The sequence below is a fragment of the Mytilus trossulus genome, chromosome 1 (genome assembly GCF_036588685.1).
Source record: "Mytilus trossulus isolate FHL-02 chromosome 1, PNRI_Mtr1.1.1.hap1, whole genome shotgun sequence".
Taxonomy (NCBI): Eukaryota; Metazoa; Mollusca; class Bivalvia; order Mytilida; family Mytilidae; genus Mytilus; species Mytilus trossulus.
In genome coordinates, this window is record NC_086373.1 from 58,211,517 (window position 1) to 58,234,641 (window position 23,125).

The window sequence follows — 23,125 nt, forward strand, 5'->3', positions numbered from 1 at the left end:
TCTATGTCAAGGACTTCACAAGAGAAATTTCCAGTTGTTCCTGAAAAGGATTTCATTTCCAGTTTAATATTTATAAATTTAATTTAAGATATATTTAAATTTTTCAATGTGTGGTTGTCCAATTACTATTTCGTTAGACATTTTGAGAAGAACTTTGGAAAATCATCATATAAAGGGTTGGTTTTTTTGCCAGAAAGTGTATAGTAGAACGAGATTATTGACAACAAAATATGTTAACAAATAAATCAATTACTAAATGATCAGTAACTTTAGTTTCGAATTGTTGCCTTTTAATGGACTATTTTTTACCCATTTTTTGTGTCTTGGACTATAATTTTGAGAATCCTTACTAATAGAGGTATACTTAAAACACTCAGTCAAAACCGCAAAACTCTTGTCTTCCTGGTCATTTTTGGTGTTCAAGGTTTCCATTTTGGTGTTGCTTCGGAAACGTGTTTGTTACTTGGATTTCATTTTTTGCTTTGTGCTTTAATGGTCTCTATGGCTTTTTATGTTTCTTTGTTACATATATGACGTGGCTCTGTACATCCTGTCATTGTGTTATTGTGGTATGGTAAATTTGTGTATTCTTGTTTTTAATTTTTGGAAATATTTTGGTCTATATACCATTTTGTGCTTCTTTGTTAATACATATTTGTATGTTTCTTTAGGGATTAAGATTATAACATAACCTATTATTTCTGTTTGTTTTGTACACGCATCGTTGTCAGTATAATGGAATTTGATGTGACTGTCATACAAGTGAGAGGTTTAGCTAGCTATAAAACCAGTTTCAATATACCATTTTCTACATAAGAAAATGTCTGTACCAAGTCTGGAATATGACAGTTGTTATCCATTCGTTTGATGTGATGTGTTTTGACCTTTTATCTTGCCATTTGAATATGGACTTTTCCGTTTTAAATTTCTCACACTTCAGTATTTTTGTGTTTTTACTTTTTTCCATGAACCAGAAATAAATTGATTTGTTGTATCTGTTTCATCCAAAACAAGTCAGTTAAATGTTCAGGCTCTTTTGAGCCCCTCGTTTCTTTTTCTTTATTATTTATCAATTGCATCAATTCTGTTACCTGCTAGCTTGAATGATGTTAATATTGAAATGGTTTATTTGTACTCTGGGACAAATATAGTTAGTATACTTAGTTTAACAGTCCAACTTTTACTTGACTTGTTGATCACACTCTGCTTTAATATGTTTAGATTCTATTTTACTATTTTGAACTTCTATTAATGATATGAATTTCAACATCAGATATTATGTATACAAATTCTCAGGGTACTGTCATAGTGAAGCAGTGAAAAGGCACCTGCACCAACTTCCACTACGAGAGCGAAAACATCTTTAGAAAATTATGGATACATTTGTTGTCAAACCGAGAGACCCCATCATCATCATGAGCTAGTTGTTCGATTTAATACCAAACCAAAAAGAGAATGTTACTGTTGAAAAAAGTTAAATCACAACCAAATACTGTAATTCGATGAAATTCAAAACGGAAAGTCCTTAAAAGTGGAAAAATTAAAATCTCAAACACACCAACCGAATGGATAACAACTGTCATATTCCTGACTTGGTACAGACATTTGTTTTTGTAGAAAATGGTGGATTAAACCTTGTTTTATAGCTAGCCAACACTCTCACTTGTATGACAGTCGCACCAAATTCCATTTCATTGACAACGATGTGTGAACCAAACAATCAGACAAAATAGGTAAAATGTCAGAAATAGGTATACAGCAGCCAGGGCAGATTAATATTCTATATAGTAACACATCTTTTCGATAATTGACAAGTATCTTGGGTGTCAATCAACGCATTGAAATAGCTATCAACAAAAATACTAAACTATATAACAGGATAAATCTATAAAAAACTAATTCTTTATCGACCAATGCAAAGTTCTGTAATACTCTGGACTTGGTTTGTTGTAGGCGTTTTCCAAAGATCAGATGGGTGTAAATGATTTTTTTACGTTAGATTTATCTGCAAAAACATCAAAAGTTCAAACGGCCATTTAAAGTACATGTGACTGTTATGTTTTTATATTTTTTTATTCTTGAGTTGAGAAGATTTAGAAATTGAATATATTCATAATAAATTATCAACATTTATATAAGGTGTTAGACAAACGATAAATAAAACTATTAAAAATCCAAGATAACTAACACTCTTTTAGTGAATAACGAACTTCAAAATATTTATAATATTTAACAATTTCTTTATCATTGGAGACTTGCTTTGCTTGACAGTTCCAAAATTGGAGTATGCTACTAGTTAAAACATTAATGATTGTACCAACCCCATTTCTTAGACATCAATAACTTTGTAAAACCTTTATGGAATTTATTTTCAAAAAATGTATTTGGAAGCTTTTATGACATAAACCAATTCATTTAAGATACCAGGCAAACAATGTTGTACTCCAGACTAACGTTTCGTCTATAAAAGACTTATTAGGGACGCTCGATGTTTATCCTAACTAATAATAAAATAATGAGATATAAAAAAAATATGATTATTAATAATACTAAATTCTCTTATTTTACAAATACAAGTTAACTTGGTTGTAAAACGACTAGTCGAAAATCGGTTTCCTTGTTTTTATAGACATTAGAGTATAACACAAGGTAGCTTTCTGTCAATATTGTTCCAAATTGCATTACAATAATAATTGTGAGAATTGCCGTGTGTTATATAGCTATATACACGATAAGGAAATTGAGTGGTAAAATCTGCATTTCATAATCAATCTTTTTATATATTTCACGAGGAAGGATTTATTTGTTTAGTTTTAAAAGTCCGTTTAAATTTGTAATTTATATATATTTATGATATATATGTCAATTAAACTCTTCCGCCATGTTTCAACATGCGATTATCCTTTCCTGTTTTCTCAGTATCGTACAACTAACATTTTAAAAATACACACTGGTTAAATCAAGAAGATGATATTTCAACTGCTTTAAAACGTAGGTATTTAATTTAAAATGATTTCTGATATTTATAAATATTTTTCAATACTTGCAATCATTTTAGCTATTTTATTTGACTTTTTTTTAACACAGTAAAGTATCTATCTATATATTTCCGGGTTTCCATAATGAATTGCACTTTTATTATTTATATTTATTACATATCACATGAATGCAATATACCAAGGAACTCCGTTTATGCTGAAATTGTGTTACTCTTACTATGACATTTCATAACCAAATATAAATCCGAAGCTTTTGTTTTATTTTTCTGTAGCGTCTTCCTACCACTTTTTTCGCAAATGTCAAAACATGGGATAGTTCGTCACTTCAGCATTTATATACCTCGAATTTATATTGTATTGTTATTCATTACGTAAGAATATCACATGGTAGTTCGTTTTAATCGGCAGATTCCGGAAAATATATCCAATAAAAGGACGAAAAACAAATTTTTAGAAACCGGAAAATATACATGTACTATGAAAACGCAAAAGACATAATACCATTTACTTTATTTAAGGCGTTTTTTTTATAGTTATAAATCTTGAACTATTTCATAAATTGATGCTTGCCTAAAAGTTGTAAATTGTTACACTTTATGAGGTCAAAAATGAAAATGTGAAAGTATAGTCGCCGTCACGTAAAATTGGCACCATGTTTTTTGTCAAAATTTTCTTAAATATCGACCGCGTTTACTAAAGATCATGTTTTTTCAATTAGCGGGAGAAAACTCCTGTCCAAATATCCACTACTGGTCTACCTTTTATTGTGTTTGCACTGTATAATCCTGACCTTCACATAATAAGATTATGTTGTTTGGTGGAATCCGACATTGTTATTACCGGAAGTGTTGCCGTGGAGTTCCACGTGCTCTCTATTTTCTTGTGTTTCTTAGCTGCAATTGTTTATCAGGTCAAGATCTATCAATCCTGAAATTTTAAGACGAATTGGACAACCCGTTGTTAGGTTGCTGCTTCTGAATTGGTAATTTTAAGGAAGTTTTGCAGTTTTGTGCTATAACCTTGAATATTTTTGTAGATGGAGGTAAACAGCAACTTTGGTTTGTTTTTGTAAATTTTTGTAATCTCCTACACAAGTTTTCTCAGATGAAACTAAAAAGACAAATTTAACCAAACTTGGTCACAATCATTATACGGGGATCTAGTTTAAAAAAATGTGTCCGATGAACTCTCCTGCCAACCAACATGTCCGACATAGCTAAAAATAGAACATAGGGGTAAAATGCGGTTTTTTGCTTATATCGTTTAAACTAAAGCATTTAGAGCAAATTTTACGTAAATAACAACGTTCATCAGGTTAAGATATATTTGTCCTGAAATTTTAAGACTAATCAGACAAACTGTTGTTAAGTTGCTGCCCTTGAATTAGTTATTTTAAGGACATTTTGTTGTTTTTGGTTGTTATTTTGAATATTATTCTAGATAGAGATTTTTTAAACAGCCATAGTGTTCAACAAAGTAAGATCTACAAATAGTCACCATTATCAAAATGGTCAATTGACCACATATTCAGTTATTGCCCTTTAAAGTCAAATTGAACAATTTTTCGTAAATTTTTGAAATCTATTACAAAAGGTTTTTACTGCAACAACTAAGGCAAATTTAACCAAACATGGCCACAATTACGTTTTAGAGTATTTAGGTTTTAAAAATGTGTCTGCTGACCCTGCCTTCCAACCAACATGGCAGACATGGCTAAAATAGACCATAAGGGGAAATGCAGTTTTTGAAATGATCTCTGAAACTAGAGCAACAATATGACGGCTGCATTATTTCATGCATCAATTTTAAATAAATATATAATGTGAGCGACACAGGTTCCTATGAGCCTCTAGTTCTTCGTATCATTTTTCGTATTGGTCCTCTGTTGATGTCAGCCCTCGAGCTTTCTGCTCTTTGTTGATATATTTACCTATGTCCGACAATACATATTATATGAAGACTGTCGTTCAATGATCTGATATTATTGTAGCTATATCTCATAAGAACTTGTAGTACAGCTCTTTAAAACTCAAGATAATGAATCTAAAATTAGATTGATATAAACTTTTAGATTTATTTTAGGATGGTTGAGTTGTCTCATTTCGAGTCACTAGGGGTCGAATATGGTTTTTTTCTGCCTTGTCAGTATATCGCATACTTAACAGTTGTTGTTGTACATATATTGATTTGGTTATCTAAAATATTAAAAGAGGCTTTTCACATTTAACCTACTTCAATATCCGACTGGGCATTGAGATTTTGCACCGCTCGTGACGCAAACAGCGGTCAAGTAATCAATCCATGCACGATGTAAGAGTAACTCTTCCATAAAGATATCGCAGCAAGTTAAAGAGATGAAAATCAAATAATAATGTCAGTGTACTTCAATATAATGTTCATACATTTGGAATTTAGGAATTTTGGGCCCTCAATGAACTTCAACTTTGTACTTCTTTGGCTTCATAACTATTTTGATCTGAGCTTCACTGATGAGTCCTATGTAGACGAAACGCACGTCTGTCGTATTAAATTATAAGCCTCGCACCTTTGATAACTATTTACGCCAATGGGTCGATGCCACTGCTAGTGGACGTTTTGTCCCCGAGGGTATTACAAGCCTAGTAGTCAGCTCTTCGGTGTTGACATGAATATCAGTTACATGGTAATTTTTTATAAATTTCCTGTTTACAAAATTATGATTTGTTCAAAATGCTAAGGATTTTCTTGTCACAGGCATAGATTACCGTAGCCGTATTTGGCATAGCTTTTGAAATTTTGGATCCTCAATGCTCTTCAACTTTGATCTTCTTTGGCTTTACAACTATTTTGATATGAGCGTCACTGATGAGTCTTATGTAGACGAAACGCGCGTCTGGCGTATAAAATTATAAGCCTGGAACATTTGATAAATATTTAAACAGCTGGGTCTATGCCACTGCTGGTTGACGTTTCGTCCCCGAGTGGTATCACCAGCCCAGTAGTTAGCACTTCGATGTTGACATGAATATCAATTATTTGGTCATCTTTATAAATTTCCTGTTTACCAAATTATGTTTTTTTCGAAAGTCAAGGATTTTCTTATCCCTGGCATAGATTACTTAGCCGTTTTTGGTTTAGCTCTTTTGAATTTTGGGTCCTTAATGTTCTTCAACTTTGTACTTCTTTGGCTTTATAACTATTTTGATGAGCGTCACTTATGAGTCGATACGCGCTTCTAGCGTATTGAATTCTAAGCCTGGTACCTTTGATAACTATATATGTCTGCACATCTCCTAGTTTCTAACTGGACTGGTATTGATGAAGCTTGACAAACTTGTAAAAGATCACAATCAAATTATTGCACCGTACCTAAATCATTTATTAAAAAATTAAGCATAGAACTATAAAGTATGTTTATGTAACCTTATTTTTAATTTTTGCAGGATGAAATATGGCAAGTTGGGATGAGGTAAGATTTTCTTCCTAAAGTTTAAAGGTCATATCCCGACTCATGTGACTTACTGTTACACACAATTACAAGTGTTACACACAATTAAAAGTTTACAGTTCTCTTATCGGTCGTTAGAATGGACAAATATATACATGTGTACAATATTTATATAGTCTATCATGTCTATATAAATCACTGTACAAACGAATAGATTGAAGTGTACACTATTCTCATAGGATAATAGACTCACCACACAAAATATATACAAGTGTACGCTACTTTTCGATATCTATAGACTGTGAATAAACTCATCAAAGACACGAGGACAAAACTTGATATTTACGCCAGACGCACTCCTCGTCTACAAAAGACCAATCAGCGACGCCCGAATCCAAAAAAAAGAGAGATACAAGTGTAAAGTTTTCACAGATGTTTATAAACCGTACAAACATATACAAATGTATAGTATTCTAATAAATTCATTGACTGTTCAAACATGTTCAAGTGTACAACCCGGGGTGTACAATACTCACTGAGGCCTATAAAGTATTATATCTGATACATGTGTGGCGCATTCTCTGCTGAAATAGAAAGAAAAAGGACATCTTATACATTTTACAATTACACAATTTTATAAAGCCATACTTAAGCTCGATACAATAAATTATTGTCTAGAGTCTTTCAAACCACTGAAATTATAGATAGCGATCTTATATGTTATCTTTGTAATACATTTGTATGTTCAAGAGGGAATACAATAGCTTTGTTTTACCTACAGAAACTTCTTTTAGCTGCTCAGGATGGAAATATTGAAGACGTAGAATTATGTGTAAAGAATGGAGCAAATTTAGAATACACAAATGGAAGTTTTGTGAGTAAAGTAAAGATATTTAAAACATATTAAGGTATTTATTATACAGTATACACACTATTGATCATTTGAAAAACGCCCTTATTATTGTTAAATGATTTTATTTTTATTAGGAATAATGCTATTGCTTGTTATTGCAGGTATTCCTGTATTCAACACAGTCGTTGAGAAACATCATTACACAACATGAATATACAGGACTGTTGTATTTAACACAAACAGTGAGAAAAGTCATTATACAACTCTATCCACCAATGTATGCAATTCCTGTTTTAACACAACACGTGATAAATTGGTATATTAATCACTGATGTCTGCCTTCATTATACTTAAGTTAAGAGAACATACCAAAGAGACAATCAAAACACATACGTTACTCGTAGAAGACGAACGGAAAATATCATAACCAAGCAAAAATGACAAAACGATCTACACATGCTACATTAGTTTATAACATACGCTGTATTGCTTCCATTTGCCGAAAATATAATTATATAGCAGTTCTGAATGAAGTTTTGAGATTTCATAACAAATTATGTTGTTTGTTTCGTATTTGAATGGAGAAAAATAGCTTGACTGGCCATTTTATTTAATCTTGAACACTGCTGTTTATATTGCGTTTATCACAAACAATGTTCAGTTTATGACACATATTTTGATGTTTGTTATATATTGATATTACAGTGGGGAAAGACACCGGTCATGGTTGCTGCTCAGGCTGGACACCTGGAGATTGTTCGCTACCTTGCTGAACAGGACAGTATTTTAGAGACTAGAGACAAGGTGATGTTATCGATGCTATCTTCTATTAGATATAAGATGTGATACCAGTGCTAAGGAGACAACTCTCCATCCATGTCACAATTTGCAAAAGAAAGCCATTATAGGTCAAAGTACAGCCTTAAACACGGAGCATTCGCTGAAATCGAACAGCGAGCTATCAAAAACACCAAAACGACTAGTATTAAACCATCCAAACGAGAAAACTAACAGTCTAATCTATATAAAAAGGGAGACTTCTTATAATCCTCATTATACTGAACAATCTTTATTTCTTGCTGTTACGCATACATGTCAACAGGACCATACAAACTTGCTGGAATTATTTAAAGTGTTATTTTAATTTACTCGTCTCAATGTACTAGTTGATTAATTGCTAGATAATTTATGTGTAAGACTACTTTCACCTCTATGGCTATATGTTGTCTTGGCAAAACCGGATTTAAAATTGGCAGACCTGTCAGTAATTCATTGATATACATATTGATAATATTTATTAAAAAGAATATGTTGTTAACATCACTGAGGGTTTTCTGAGATATCAAAATTTACCATGTCGTTTATATATTGTTTATAATGAATACAAGTGTAACTGCCAATTTTATTCAGTTTTACTACTGATTCGTGCAATATATATATTATCTATATTCATTTCACTACATTGTCGAGTTTATAACACAAGTTGTGATGTCCTTTATATGTTGATATTACAGTATGGATGGACACCATTATCTCTTGCTGCTGTAAGAGGACACTTGGAAATCGTCTGCTATCTGGTAAAAGAGGGCGTTAATTTAGAGACCAAAGACCAGGTAGTCATGGTAGTGATAACTGTTATCCCTTCAATGTGATCAGACTTTAGTCTGTACTAACACGATTTTATTCAGTCAGGCTTACTGGACAATAAGTTGTTAGTTAGAATAATTATAGTCTGGCCTTTACTTATATATACTGAATAAGAAAGTTAATGTTTATTGTTTTAAAGTATTTTGTAAACATGTAATTTGGGATTTGGTAAGAACTAGTTGTGTTAACATCAATAAGTTAGAAAATACTGATTATGCTGAGCTACTGTCTAGCATCCTTTTTAAAATACTGATAGGAAGTGTGTTCTTTTTTTACTGTATAAGAAAAAAAAAAAGTTACTGCCTTTTAAGTTTCTTTTTGGTAATGTTTTTGATCAGATACGCTTAACAACACATATTCATTATGATTAAATAAAGTTTTTAAGAGCTCATCTTACTGGTCCCATTGAAATGAGTCAATCATTTATTTACATATTGGTTCTCTATCATATTTTCATGATTGTTCAGATCGTAGTTCTCACATTTCACAACAACATTTGTTGTTGTGTTTGTTAATAATGTGAAATATATATATATATCAAATTATCATTTTATTTAGATTTTATCACTGATTCATGTGATATATATTTTGTTTATATTTATTTCTCAACATGGTTCAATTTTATAGAGAGGAATGACACCAACTATGTACGCTGCCGAGAGAGGACATTTAGAGATCGTCAAGTTTTTTGATACACAGGGTAGTGATTTACAGGCCAAATCGAAGGTGATATAAGATAATACTTCTAAGCCTGACAGACTACACTTTACACTGAATCAACACAAAATCATATAATTAATCATACATGTTAAATATAAAACAAACATTTGTTTGAAGTATATAAAGTGGTTTATTTTATTCATCTCGTCGAACTGATCAGATTATGAAGGGGTCTTAAGTTTTCTGACTAAAATATCTTTTATACATCTCATTTTAATAATAAGTCGAGGAGAACAAGTTGTGATAACATCTGTAGTCAGATAGTAATTAAATTGATATAACTTAACATATCATTTACATTTTCTGTCATCTCACAACAAATCACGATTATTATTTGCTGTTACTGTAGAATATAAATACCAGTGTTGCTGGTCATTGTATTCAGATTCTACCACTGTTTCATGTGGAACGGTATATATTTTTGTTTATTATTACACGCCATTGTCCAGTTAATGACATACGTTTTAATGTCTGTTATTTGTTGATATTACAGGATGGTATGACACCATTACATTTTGCTGTTGAGAGAGGCCATCTGGATATCGTCCAGTTTCTAAATGAAAAGGGCTGTGATTTAGAGACCAGATCCCAGGTGATATTATATAATATATATTCTATATTGGTTTTATTTATCTCTTAGTCATTGTCTACTATTGTCTATTGTCTATCTGTTGGTCATTTTTAGCCACTGTGTTGTCAGATTATTTTCGATTTATGAGTTTGAATGTCGCTATTGTATCTTTCGCTAATCTTTAACAAGGGCATTAAATAATTAAAATCATATTAAAGCAAATCCTTCTATAGTTGATACATATTACGAGCGCAACAGTATTATGACGTTGAAGATTTATAACGTTGCAATTGGGATTTCTTTATTCCCCTAGGTCAAGTGAAGAATAGTTTTGATAGTTTCATCCTCGTATCGTATACTATAACTCATTGTAATGTTTCTTGTACATTTATGTTTTTACGTGTATTTTTTAATTGAATCATCACAGTCATATTCTTAATGCGACGAGTTTAAAATTCAAAATCTTGTGGGTTCCGGACAATGGAGAACCCCGGTTTGAATCTTGATTACAATTTTGATGGATGGTTTAAAATTCTTAAGGCAGGTAAAATTTTATTTTTATGCCCCACCTACGATAGTAGAGGGGCATTATGTTTCCTGGTCAAGGTAGTTTTTGATGAAGCTGAAGTCCAATCAACTTGAAACTTAGTACACATGTTCCTTATGATATGATCTTTCTTATTTTAAAACAAAATTAAACTTTTGACCCCATTTTCATGGTCCACTGAACATAGAAATTAAAAGTGTGAGTTTCAGGTTAAAGTTTTTGGTCAAGGTAGGTTTTTGATGAAGCTGAAGTCCAATCAACTTGAAACTAAGTACACATGTTCCCTTTTGATTTATCATTTTACTTTTAAGGCCAAATTAGATTTTTTATCAAATTTCACGGTCCATTGAACATGGAAAATGATAATGCGAGTGGGGCATCCGTGTACTTTGGACACATTTTTGTTATTTGAATATTTTTGACTATGAGTTACAACTAAGTTCGATTTTTGTCATTACTAGATTAATGGTACTTGATTTTTTTTAAAATTTTGATCTCTGGACGAATAATGAAGAACCTCTTTTGGAAACAGAACTTTTTAAACTACAAAAGATATTTTAAATTTGAATTTCTATGTTATTACTTTTTTTCAACTATTTTGATCTGAGCGGCACTGATAAGTTTTATGTAGACGAAACACGAATCTGGCGTATTAAATTATAAGTCTAGTGCTTTTGGTAACTAATTAACATTCTAGAGTTAACCGTTTTCGATTATTAGAAAAAATCTAACTTTTTATGGTTTCTGAATTATAAATTGATAACCCCTTATTTATATAGAATAAAATTTTAATAGAATGTTTTCGAACACTTAACAAAACCATGATTTCTTAGTTTTTGCAAGGGTATATTTGATCACGGATGTCACCACTATAGTTTATAACTTATTCAAAACATTGTTCAGCTTATGACACAAGTTTTGATGTGTGTAATATATTTATATTACAGAGAGGAATGACAGCATTAATGTATGCCGCTGAGAGAGGAAACATTGAGATCGTCGAATATTTGGCTACACATGGTAGTCATTTAGAAGCCAGTGACACTTGGGTAATGATATAACTCTTCAGTATGATTTACTCCTCTTTATACTAAATGAATACAAAATAATGTTGTTCATCAAACAGGTTTTATATCAGAAAAATACTTGTTCTAATTACATATTATTTTAATTATTTTATTATACTCGACTTGTTGAGCTGAATTTGGTAATATTGGTTTTCTGACAAATTGGTTTTTGGAAACATCACATTTTGATAAGACGATGAGGAAAAATTGCATTAACATACTTAGTCAGATAACATTTACTTACTTGATATAATGTTAAACATTTTAAATGTTTGAGAGTGAAAAATTCTTGTTAGAATTATATAAAATGGGATCTTATTTGACTTTTTTCATTTATCTGAATCAGAAATTGTAACCTTCTCTTATATTTGTCTTTTTATTTAAAAAAACAACTTTGATCAGCATGGTGAATCGCCGTATTTGAGCGACAAAAGATATTGGTGCAGCTGACGCGAAGAGAGGTTGTTGAGACCACAATTCATAATCTGATATTGTTTATGCATCTGTCATTATTGCACATGTCTATGGATTTGTATAATAATAAATTGGCAACTGAACTGCTCCCCAAATCACCCAGGAATGTAAAACATTAGACCGAATTAGATCTTGTGATAAAAAAAAAATATCATCTAGTACCGGGAAATGATGACACCGATTACTTTAAACAAAATGTGTAATGCTATAAAGATTATAAATTTTTTCCTATTATTAGATTATGGCCCATCATAAAAACAGAAGACAATAAATTTTCTTAAAAATTTATGTAAATCAAAAAGGCAGAGTTTGATAGTGTGCCACAAATTTTTTTTGAAATGAAGGACATGTTGCGTTTTATAACCTCTCTTCGATTCAGCTAGTATCAATATCCGGTGTTGTTCCGATGACACAACTTTTAATGTATGTTATATGTTGATATAACAGTGGGGAGAGACACCATTAATAATTGCTGCAGAGGGAGGATACCTTGAGATTGTCATGTCTCTACATACAAACAAAAGTAACTTAGAAGCCAAAACAAAGGTAATGATCAATGCTATCTCTTCATATTAGAATAAGGAGATGTGTTTTGATTGCAAAAGAGACAACTTTTCACCGGAGATCAAATACCTTAGATAGGCCTCGGTAGTCGATTTGTCTTAATAGTTACTACTGTAATCACTAGCCAATCAACACTGAGGTTGTGAGTCTGAATCCGGCGTGTGCGGGTGCACACGACTCCAATCGTAATTGATTGGGATTGTCAGTTTTCCTATCGAAGGTCGGTGGTTTGCTCCTGGGACTCCCTCTCCAATAAAAACTGTCCGCCACTAATTAACCCAAAGCGGTGTTTAAAAGTCGCGTTAAAACACCTAAAACCTTATTTGTTGGCACCGTAGTTCATCGTTTGCTTACAAAATGAACAAATTCAATATCGCATAGTAAGCTTTTAAAGGACCAGACATGACAAAATGTTAAACAATTCAAACAAAAAAAACGACGGCCTGATTTACGTAAAAAACAACAAACGAAAACGGTTTTGAAATTACACAATATAGAATGTAGTGTATTTTTTTGCTATTTTTGAATGTTAATACTGGTTATTTTATTTATTTTAACACTTATTAATATATTTTTTTCTATTTTTTTTTTTTATATATTTCATATCTTATTACAGGGTGGCATGACCCCATTAATGTTTGCTGCTGAGGGTGGACACCTGGAGATTGTCCACTATCTGGCTTCACATGACTGTGATTTAGATACCAGAGACCTCGTAAGATAGTATCTTTTCAATCTGATTTATATATTTTTACATTTGACTTGCAGTCGTACTGAAAAAAGGCAAAAACACCTAAATCTAAGGAAAATTAAAAATAGAAAGTTGATTGTCAAAATCTCAAACACATTACACGAATAAAAACCACGTGTAATATTCATAACTTGGAACAGGCATCAGATAATAAGGTTTTTTTGTTTTCTGAAAAATAAATCCTATGAATATCTTTATGATGAGAAGTAGATGTAATAGTGTTGGTCTCTTGTGGAGAGTTGTCTCATTAGCAATCATACCACATCTTCTTTTTTGTTTATAAATAACATATTCAGTCTAATGTGAAACTTTCTTTAATATTAATAGATATTTGTGAGAAATATAACACCAGGTGTAGAATATTTTTACTGATCTTATTCAATTGGATATATTAATGTGAATATTTTCATTTTATAACATGATATTTTCTATGGAACGTCTAACACCTGATAAAACATGTTGTTTATTTGCCTTTTTTTTATGTAGAGTATACACAAAATTTCGACTGGTTATTTTATTCAGGTGATAATTTGTTTTTTTCACTAGCTACCATAGTGCTGTAAATCTACAAGCATTATTGTTTTCTTTAAGGTCAAATGATATCATATATGCCTTTATATTGATTAATTCTTTGTTTTATTTCTTGATTTAATGTGTTTTACATATATATTAAAAATATATGAAACCAGAATAAGAATTAAGCCTCAGATATACTAAGGATTAATATGATTTTAAAATTTAATCATATAATTTTTTGTACATAAAAAACAGTGCATCATAAGCATGTAAGGGCTTGTTGGTATAAATATAAATGTATAGGAGGTAAGATAAAAACATTTATTGGCTACATATGTTTAAAATTGTAATATATTATATTTCATGTATATGCACAAAGTTGTACTTTAAAATAAACATATCTATATATGTTATTTTTATAGGATGGAGAAACAGCTTTGCATTATGCTGCTAGAAGTACACAGGCTGAGATCACACAATGTCTAATTGATAAAGGCAGCAGTCCTTGGATGAAATCACGAAAGGTAATGTTCAGTGTTCAAGCTGATGCACCATATGTATTACTAAATTTTTTGTTTACCCTGTTTGAATGATATATTTAAATTTCAATTGATATTCGATGAAGCAAGTATAGTATTCCATAGATCACCCACTGTCACCAATCGTTCACTATCAACATATCTTCCACCAACCTTAAATTTGAAACAATCCTACCAATTAACATTCAATATCCACACACATTCCACCAGTCATATACTTTCGCCAATGCTACCACTTTTCTTACCTTATCTACAAACATCACCATTCAAGTAATGATAAAAGACATTTCATCAACCAAACATCTACCCTAAATTATCTATTCAAATAACATACCAAATCATATACTATCTATAGACCTAACTCTAATAGTTCAATTCCAAAAGTCCTACCACCAATCCTACATTAACCATATTTGTAATAACATAAGCAACAGGACGGGTGCCACATGAGGAGCAGTGTTCACCCTGCCGTGGAGCACATGAGATTACCCCCAGTTTTTGGTGAGGTTCGTGTTGCTTAGTATTTAGCTTTCTATGTTGTGTCTTCTGTGTTATTAATTGTCTGTTTGACTTTTTATTTTTAGCTATGACGTTGTCAGTTTATTTTCAATCTATGAGTTTGACTATCCCTCTGGTATCTTCTGTCCCTCTTCTTTAACAAAACGGTCACTTACAAAGAAACACTATGATTCCAGATGCCAAAATCATATACTAATCATTATCCTAACAATAGTAAAAGAACATAAACCAATCAAACAATTATTACACACATTCCATCAATCACAAGCTTTAGATATGTTTACCAACATTCATACACATAAAAAATCATGAAAACATTAACATTACCACTAATCGTACATTTTAAAGGGAAACACTTGTCATACATTACCAAGGAACCTACTACAAATTGGTTTTTGAATTAGAATTACACAACATTAAGACTGTTGAGTATTTTATGTATGAAAGTAATGTGTTTCAAACTGCATTTTGTTGTTGACATATTAAAATATGACGATACGGTAGAGGAGATCATATCACACAGAATTAAAAGCAATATGTAATCGTACTGTCTTCACACACTGATTTATATACCAAATAATGTTTGAACAACTGATGTGATATACAGCAAAACTACAGGCTCATGACTTGGGACAGGCACATATAAACAGCGGCGTTGTTAAACTAGTTTAAAGGAACTAATGCATTTATATCTTTATAGTGTAATAGCTGATAATATTGCTTGATATGTATTCACATGTTTATCTTAATATAAAAGATAAAGGTGATTCGAATCAGACAGATTCCTACTCTGTGTTATTGAAATTTATGCAACTTATGAACATTATTTTGAGTTTTGTCTGTCTCTTGAAATAAAAAAAGGTTCATATGTGTATTTCAGGGTCATACTCCCTATGATTTGGTAATAATAAAAGATAAAGACTCTGAAAAGGAAAAAAATAAAAAAACAGAAGTGAGGGACTTCCTTAAGGTAGATATGATGGTTATAAAAATTGCATTTACAATTATAAGTGAAACAACAGACTTTATTTCATCTTATCTAAAGTTGAAATTTTGTTGAGCAGGTTACATTATTTCATAGAAGCAAGATTTGGCTATCTCACTTTTCTATCGTCTGTTGACCGTACGAGGGCTTACCAGTCAGTGAGGGTCATAGAGTAACATGACACATATTTCCCAAACATTTGACTAAAAGTAGAATTTTAATCCCTTAAAGTGATACCGTTTCTTAAGTGGCTTACACATATCTAGCAAGGGATCAAATACAAATCGTATCACTTTTTCTTAATATTACGTTAAAAGGTCATGTGAAATAAAGTGTACTTGAACACTACAATAATTTCTGAACATATGGCCAGTGTGGATACGAAAACATGGAAAAAAGTAAAATTACAAAAAAACTGAACTCCGAGGAAAATTCAAAATAAAAAGTCCCTTATCAAACGTCAATATCAAATGATAACCCACATCAAACAATAATATTCATGCTCCTATAATCCCACTAAGGTTTCTTGATTAGTCATCATTAATCTATAAACAAATTTCATTGCAATAAACTTTCATATTACAAATTCAAAATGCGTAACAACACTCCTATAACTGTTTATTGCTGCTAACTTTAGATACAGTCGTGGTATTTTTCAGTCAACCATAATTTTTGTTAAACCTTCATTGAATTTTACGCAAATTGGACAGGAGTTTTTTTATGATTAAAATTCAGTGTTCAAAGTAAATTTACGTCTCGGTGGACGAGTGGTTAAAGTAGTTCAACTACTGTAACACTAGCCTGTCATCACTGAGGTTGTTTGTTCGATTCAGATACTACTGTCAGTGGGTTTACTACAGAAGCTTAGTGGTTCTCTCTGAATAATCCGGCTCTACAACCAACAAAATCCCACAACCTCGAAAAAGAGTAATTTTGCTGAAAGAGGTGTGAAACACCAATCAATCATTCAATCAGTCCAGAGCAAACTTAAAAAAACATATTTATTTTAATTTTCCGTTTTCTACAAGTAAAATTACTAAGGTCTACACGAATTTGTAGATACTGTTTTGCCCCTGTACATAAAGCTACTCAAGTATGTAGTAAGATTTATATACCCAAGCACTTTATTCACCTTTCCTGTATAACAGTAGTGGTGGGACATTTTGCCTATCGAATATATATTTCTCCCATTACTGTCGTCCATAGAAAATACCATTTCACTTATTCCCCAGTTTGACAATCAGTTAGAAATTTAGAATAGTTTGTTTTAAGGTTATCGATTATACACCACCATTGTAGTTTCAATACATTTGTTATAAAAGTTCAATGATGTTAACAATCAAAACAGACTTTTGCATGGATTTGTACATAAATTGATCGAAAACAAACGTACATTGACCTATAATGGTTTACTTATTTTTTTAAATTGTTATTTGGATGGAGAGTTGTCTCATTGGCACTCACACCACATCTTCCTATATCTTTAATCGACTATTATGCACAAAGCTACTTAAATTAAGGTGCGTTCTGAATGGACGGATTTTTCTACATATGCTACGAGAAATTAGTACTACGATAGGATATCTAAAGGATTTTTATGAATATCAGCCCTGGTGTTTAAGTTTGTTTGACCAACATTAAATTATATTTAACTTTGATGGAAGCTTTTACATGATAGATAATGTCTGAAGCCATCTTTTTAAACTTCATATTTTCATTTTTTAGTGTTATAGTTTGGCTTGTTTTCTGTAACGCTACGATTAACAGACTGTTTAGAATTACATTTTTTGACATGACATATTTGTTAATCTTATTGATTGTAAGGAATTTAATGAAATAGTATTCGGAAAAAAGTTTGATTTTAGAAAAAAAATTATCTAAAATTTTACTGATGAACGCACTTTCTTTTTACAGTCAACAGTAAACTTATACAAAAACATCAGCAAATGAACCTCGGTAACACTTTACTAATGTTAATGATTAGATTGTTCTGACATTTAACAGTTCCAAGCTTATTTGCATTTAGATGTTTTGTTTCATATCGTTGGCTTGTAAAGTCTTTGGAGTGTACATGTACTTTTATGTATATGATGTACATTTTGTACATTTATAGTTATGATATACTTTTATGTATATGATCTACTTGTATGTATATAATTACTTTTATGTATATGATGTATCTGATTGGTTTTAAATGTCGTCATTTTTAAAATTCTTTGAACGCCTAACGAAAACAATCAACAATTCTTAGAGAGAGTATCTGAGGAAAAATACCATGTAGGTTTTTCTAAAATCAAAAGTTGTTTTAAAAATGGAAGAAAATTGTATGAAGGACATAAATGATAATCTGTATGTTTTGTTTTGTAGACTGTCATGCAGAAGACCCCCGAAGGTAAGTCCTCCGTGTTATTCTGGTATTGAACAATATAATTTGTAATTGCTTGCTTCTGATATAGAAAATCAGAAATTAAAAAAACATTTTATTATGAGAAGGAGACAAAAATGATGATATTGATGTATTTATTAATGATGTCATTGATAATTAGCAACCCGAATAACCGCCTAGTAAAGACCAAAATGGCAATATGATGTCATCAGATATCTTTGATCTTAATGTTCAGATGAATCCTGAGTATAAAACAAACTATTTATAAGACAATTAAATTTACTTGTTATTGCAAATTTTATTTTCATGATTTTTCAATTTTTACTAAAGCAATCATATCCCTTTGCTCTATACTGTTTCCAGATTGAACACATTTTTTTAGAAGGTGAATCGTATAAAAAAAATTAACATTAGGTTCTATCATTTTTTCTGACTACCAGTTGTGGCTGTTCACAAAAAGTTTTCTCAAACTTTATCATTTAAACAAGCAATTATAACTGTTATCATTATTGAGCAGTAACTCACATTTCAACTTGATTCAAAGTATCCATTAGTAGGGATGGCTCTTCTTCAGAATATATGTATATATTCTTTTATTTCTATTACATCTTTCCGTATATCTTTTTTCAGTCAGTTCTGCCACTTTGTTCAGGCTCCTAAGAATCTTGTATCCTTTCTTTCTAAACTTTTAGGAATTTTGGTCCTCAATGCTTTTCAACTTCGTACTTTATTTGGCTTCTTTAACTTTTTTGGATTCGATCGTCACTGATGAATCTTTTGTAGACGAAACGCGCGTCTGGCGTATATACAAAATTCCTGGTATCTATGAAGATTTTTTTCTCAACAGCTTTTTCTAGGTTTTGGCTATCTTTTTTCTAGATCCTCTTTTTTCAGCAAGTACTTTTGGAGGGGGAAAAGTAAATATTTTTGAAATATTTACAGAATACTTCCAGAAAAAAAAGTCAGCCATGTTGAAGCGTTTGATGGGCAAAGGCACCTATGAATCGTTTGACATGCGCTGTATGGTGACTGGCCAGTTTGGGGTAGGAAAATCAACTCTTGTAAAGCTGTTAATTGGGGATGTAATACCAAAAGGGAGACATACTACAGATGGAATCTCTCTTATTGAAGGTCGCTGTGGCCTTGATGTTAAGACAAGACAATGGATTCTTTATGATCAAGGTATATGTCACCCTTTAAGAAATTATATTAAAGTTACATATAGATCAAATGTAACTTTATTAAAGTTTGTGCTATATTTTCACTAATTCAAAGAATATGTCTTATATAATAATATTTGGGGTCTCACATTTAATACGATGTTAATGATAATGTTAAATTTACAAATTATTGAAGCTATATTCACATTGTTTTCTCTTAAAAAAGAAATCCATTTGCTTACCTTTTTTTTCGTGGATGTCTCATCAGTCATATACAATATGTCCAGTCTACCTCTTAAAACAGTTAAACTTTGGCTTTTATTTATCTTAAGAGGAAGACTTTTCCAAAGTATTATAGTTGGAGGGAATAAAACTATTAAAGTAACAGCTAGTACTAACAAGTGAAATTGTTGACATTTTATATTTTCATTTCTCTTAGTATAAGTTTTTTTTCTGGGAAAACATGTTATCTGTACTAAGCTGTTCAAACAAGAATTCATCTGTATACATATAACTTTTGTTGATCCCAATGAAGCCTTTTTGTAGTTTTAAATATTTACATGATTAGTTAAAATGTTGTTATCTTATTTCGAACTACAGCACCCCTACCCCTCCCTCCCCCCGAAATCGTGAACATTTAGAGCGTGGTTGAAAGTATGTTAACAGTTGTTGGATTTTTTTGGTAAAAGATTTTATGACTGGTGTTTTTATATTATGGTTTACCGTTGTCCGTCAGTCCGTTCGTCCATGGTCAAAATGTCTGATAGTAACTCAAAAACGCTTTAGCCAATTTGCATGAATTGTATATATCTATTGACGTGAGCTCCCTTTCGATTTTTACTAATTTAAGATTTTACATTTCCGAGTAATAGGGTTTTATTCAATACAACAGAGGGGATTTTCTGTTTTTTTTTTATAATAACTCAATAATGCTTTCAGCAGTATTCGTGAAACTTTGGTGCAAGCTCTCTTTAGAATTTTATAAATTTGAGGATTTGCATTCCCGAGTTATGGGGTTTTATTCATTAGGAGGTTTTTACAGTTTTCGAACAATAACTCAAAAATGTTTTCGGCAATTCTCACAAAAAAATGGTATATTGTTAATATCTATTGATGTAAGCTCCCTTTTATATTTTTTTTATAGTCTGAAACAGATTTACTAAGTATTTGGCAACAGTATAATGCATTGCACATCAGCAAAATATCTTAAGTTGAATATTAATTCAATTCATATAACCAATTTCAAGTTCTTTGATTATATTTATTCAGAAACCTATTATATATCAAATATTTAATTACAATCCAAATTCAGACCTGTATCAAGCTTGGATATTGTGTCAATTTTTTATCCAACTGTTCAGGGTTGAACCTCTGTGGGCGTATCCAGTTGCCTTAGCGAAGCAGTTTATTCGGGAAATGTAACAAAAGTCATAGGTACTAGGGAACTGGACAATTTTTTTTTTTAGCCCTTCCCCTGTTTTTGGTTAGTTTGTTATTTTATTGTTTTTAGTAAATTTCAATTAATTTCGCGTTTTTCTATATACTACTAACAAACATATACTTTAATAAGTTGCTATTTGCTATCACTTCAAAGTTTACTATTCACGGCGGTCACTGATATATTCTGTCACTAATCTATAAGGTAGAGACTCTGAATTGATAGTAAATAGCAAATACACGTAATTCATAGTGTATGTATGACCATAGGATAATATTATACAGAGAAAAAAACGCGAACATAATGGTCCTGACCCAGAGTAATTGTGAAAATTATGTGTAATTTTAAAACAGTCCTAAAGCCTTGTCTATGACTCAAAATTATTTCCAATGACGGAAACAATATCCAAACGCTTTTGTTTTCGTTTTCATCCAAAAATAACACAAACTGAATAAACTAAAGCGACGATGAAAATTACGACTATGCATTTTACCTATAGGACACAGTGGCATAATGACTAATTTATTGTTAAAGGAAGAGAAGCGAAATACAAATAAGGTGTTCTCTTGAATAGTATAGTTATTGTAATTATGATATCAAAATGACAGAAAGGCGACATATGATTTTATGTTAACAACTTTTTGGTGGCAGGGAAAAATGTTAATTGACTTTTGGTTGTCATTGGTTGCTTGGTATTTTTTTTTAAAGAAACCTTATCATATCAAGGTAATCAAATTAGATATTCGTTTATATCACAAATGGTTTTTTTTCCACATAAATATAACAAAACTATTCCTTTATATTTTTTTCGTACAGACACCTATGAAGCTAGTGATGTTGTTTACAACAAGGTTTTAATGGGATCAGTAGACGCAGTCAGTAGTAAGTCAACAGACCAGTTAGACACATCAAAAGCATCAGGTACAATCCCTTCTAAAAGAAAAGATGAGGAACTGGTTCATCAAGATCTGCTTCTACAGCAGTCAAAGGCTATTGCATTGCCTCTCTCATCTACAATATCAGATCATATCTCCAACCGACCTACATCAGTCTTAGCTTCGTCAACTCAGACGTCATCCATTGTGCAGCGTCTATCGAAAAAACAGCGGAAACAGAAAATAAAATCCAAGATGACTGAAGATGAAATCAGAAGGAAAATGGAAAAAGTTCTTAAAAGTGGAGAATATAAGATGAAAGTGGGCCGTCTCATCTTTTGGGACTTTGGTGGACAGTATGTTTATTATACAACACACCAAACATTCATGACTTTCAGAGCTTTGTTTCTTGTCATATTCGATGGAAGCAAAGAATTGCACGAACAGGTCCCCGATGTCTTGTGTTTTCCAGGACAGCATACGACACCAACCCCAGCAGGTACAATAATATTAATAACATGTTAAGGTATTGTATATCCTGCGCATTCAAATGCTAGGTTTAAGTGTTTCTGTTGAAGATATATCTATATATACGAAGATCTGGTATGAGTGGTAAGAAGACAATTATCCATCAAAGTCACAATTATGGTCTTCAACACAGAACCTTGGCTGACAATGAACAGCAAGCTATAAATGACCCCCAAAATTGACTAGTGTTAAACCATTCAAACCAGAAAACCAACGGTCTAATCTTTATAAAACTAGCATAATATTTCATAAGGATGGAAGTTTAATTTAACTGAGTAACTAAACATTCAGACGTGATGGGTTTTTATTCAAATTGAAGCAATCACAGGCGACAGTTATTTGAATATGTAAATCAACTTCCTGGACCATTAATTGACGAGGCAAAAAATTAGGGAAAATTGTTTTTATCTATGTTGAAATCTCGAAAACTGATTAAGAAAAGGCAAATAATGGTAACACACTTAATTATTTGGTCTCTTGTCTCATTATAGTAATTGTGATTCACAAATAAGTTAAACATGAAACATTGCCAGTTAAAAAAACTCTTCTGTGATATCAT

At 31.4% G+C, this 23,125-nt stretch overlaps 1 protein-coding gene across 1 annotated transcript in view; it reads left to right on the plus strand.

The window, feature by feature from the left end:
- The first annotated feature begins 6,565 nt into the window (after positions 1-6,565).
- Positions 6,566-23,125, plus strand: part of LOC134681339 (uncharacterized) — a 33,994-nt gene continuing 17,434 nt past the window's right edge. Inside the window, exons 1-14 of the mRNA XM_063540962.1 lie at positions 6,566-6,585; positions 7,177-7,300; positions 7,985-8,083; positions 8,794-8,892; positions 9,554-9,652; positions 10,140-10,238; positions 11,712-11,813; positions 12,753-12,851; positions 13,486-13,584; positions 14,559-14,660; positions 16,075-16,164; positions 18,547-18,571; positions 19,508-19,747; positions 21,980-22,537. Of these exons, the coding sequence (XP_063397032.1) occupies positions 6,566-6,585; positions 7,177-7,300; positions 7,985-8,083; positions 8,794-8,892; positions 9,554-9,652; positions 10,140-10,238; positions 11,712-11,813; positions 12,753-12,851; positions 13,486-13,584; positions 14,559-14,660; positions 16,075-16,164; positions 18,547-18,571; positions 19,508-19,747; positions 21,980-22,537 (1,855 nt within the window). The remainder of the gene's footprint in view (positions 6,586-7,176; positions 7,301-7,984; positions 8,084-8,793; positions 8,893-9,553; positions 9,653-10,139; positions 10,239-11,711; positions 11,814-12,752; positions 12,852-13,485; positions 13,585-14,558; positions 14,661-16,074; positions 16,165-18,546; positions 18,572-19,507; positions 19,748-21,979; positions 22,538-23,125) is intronic.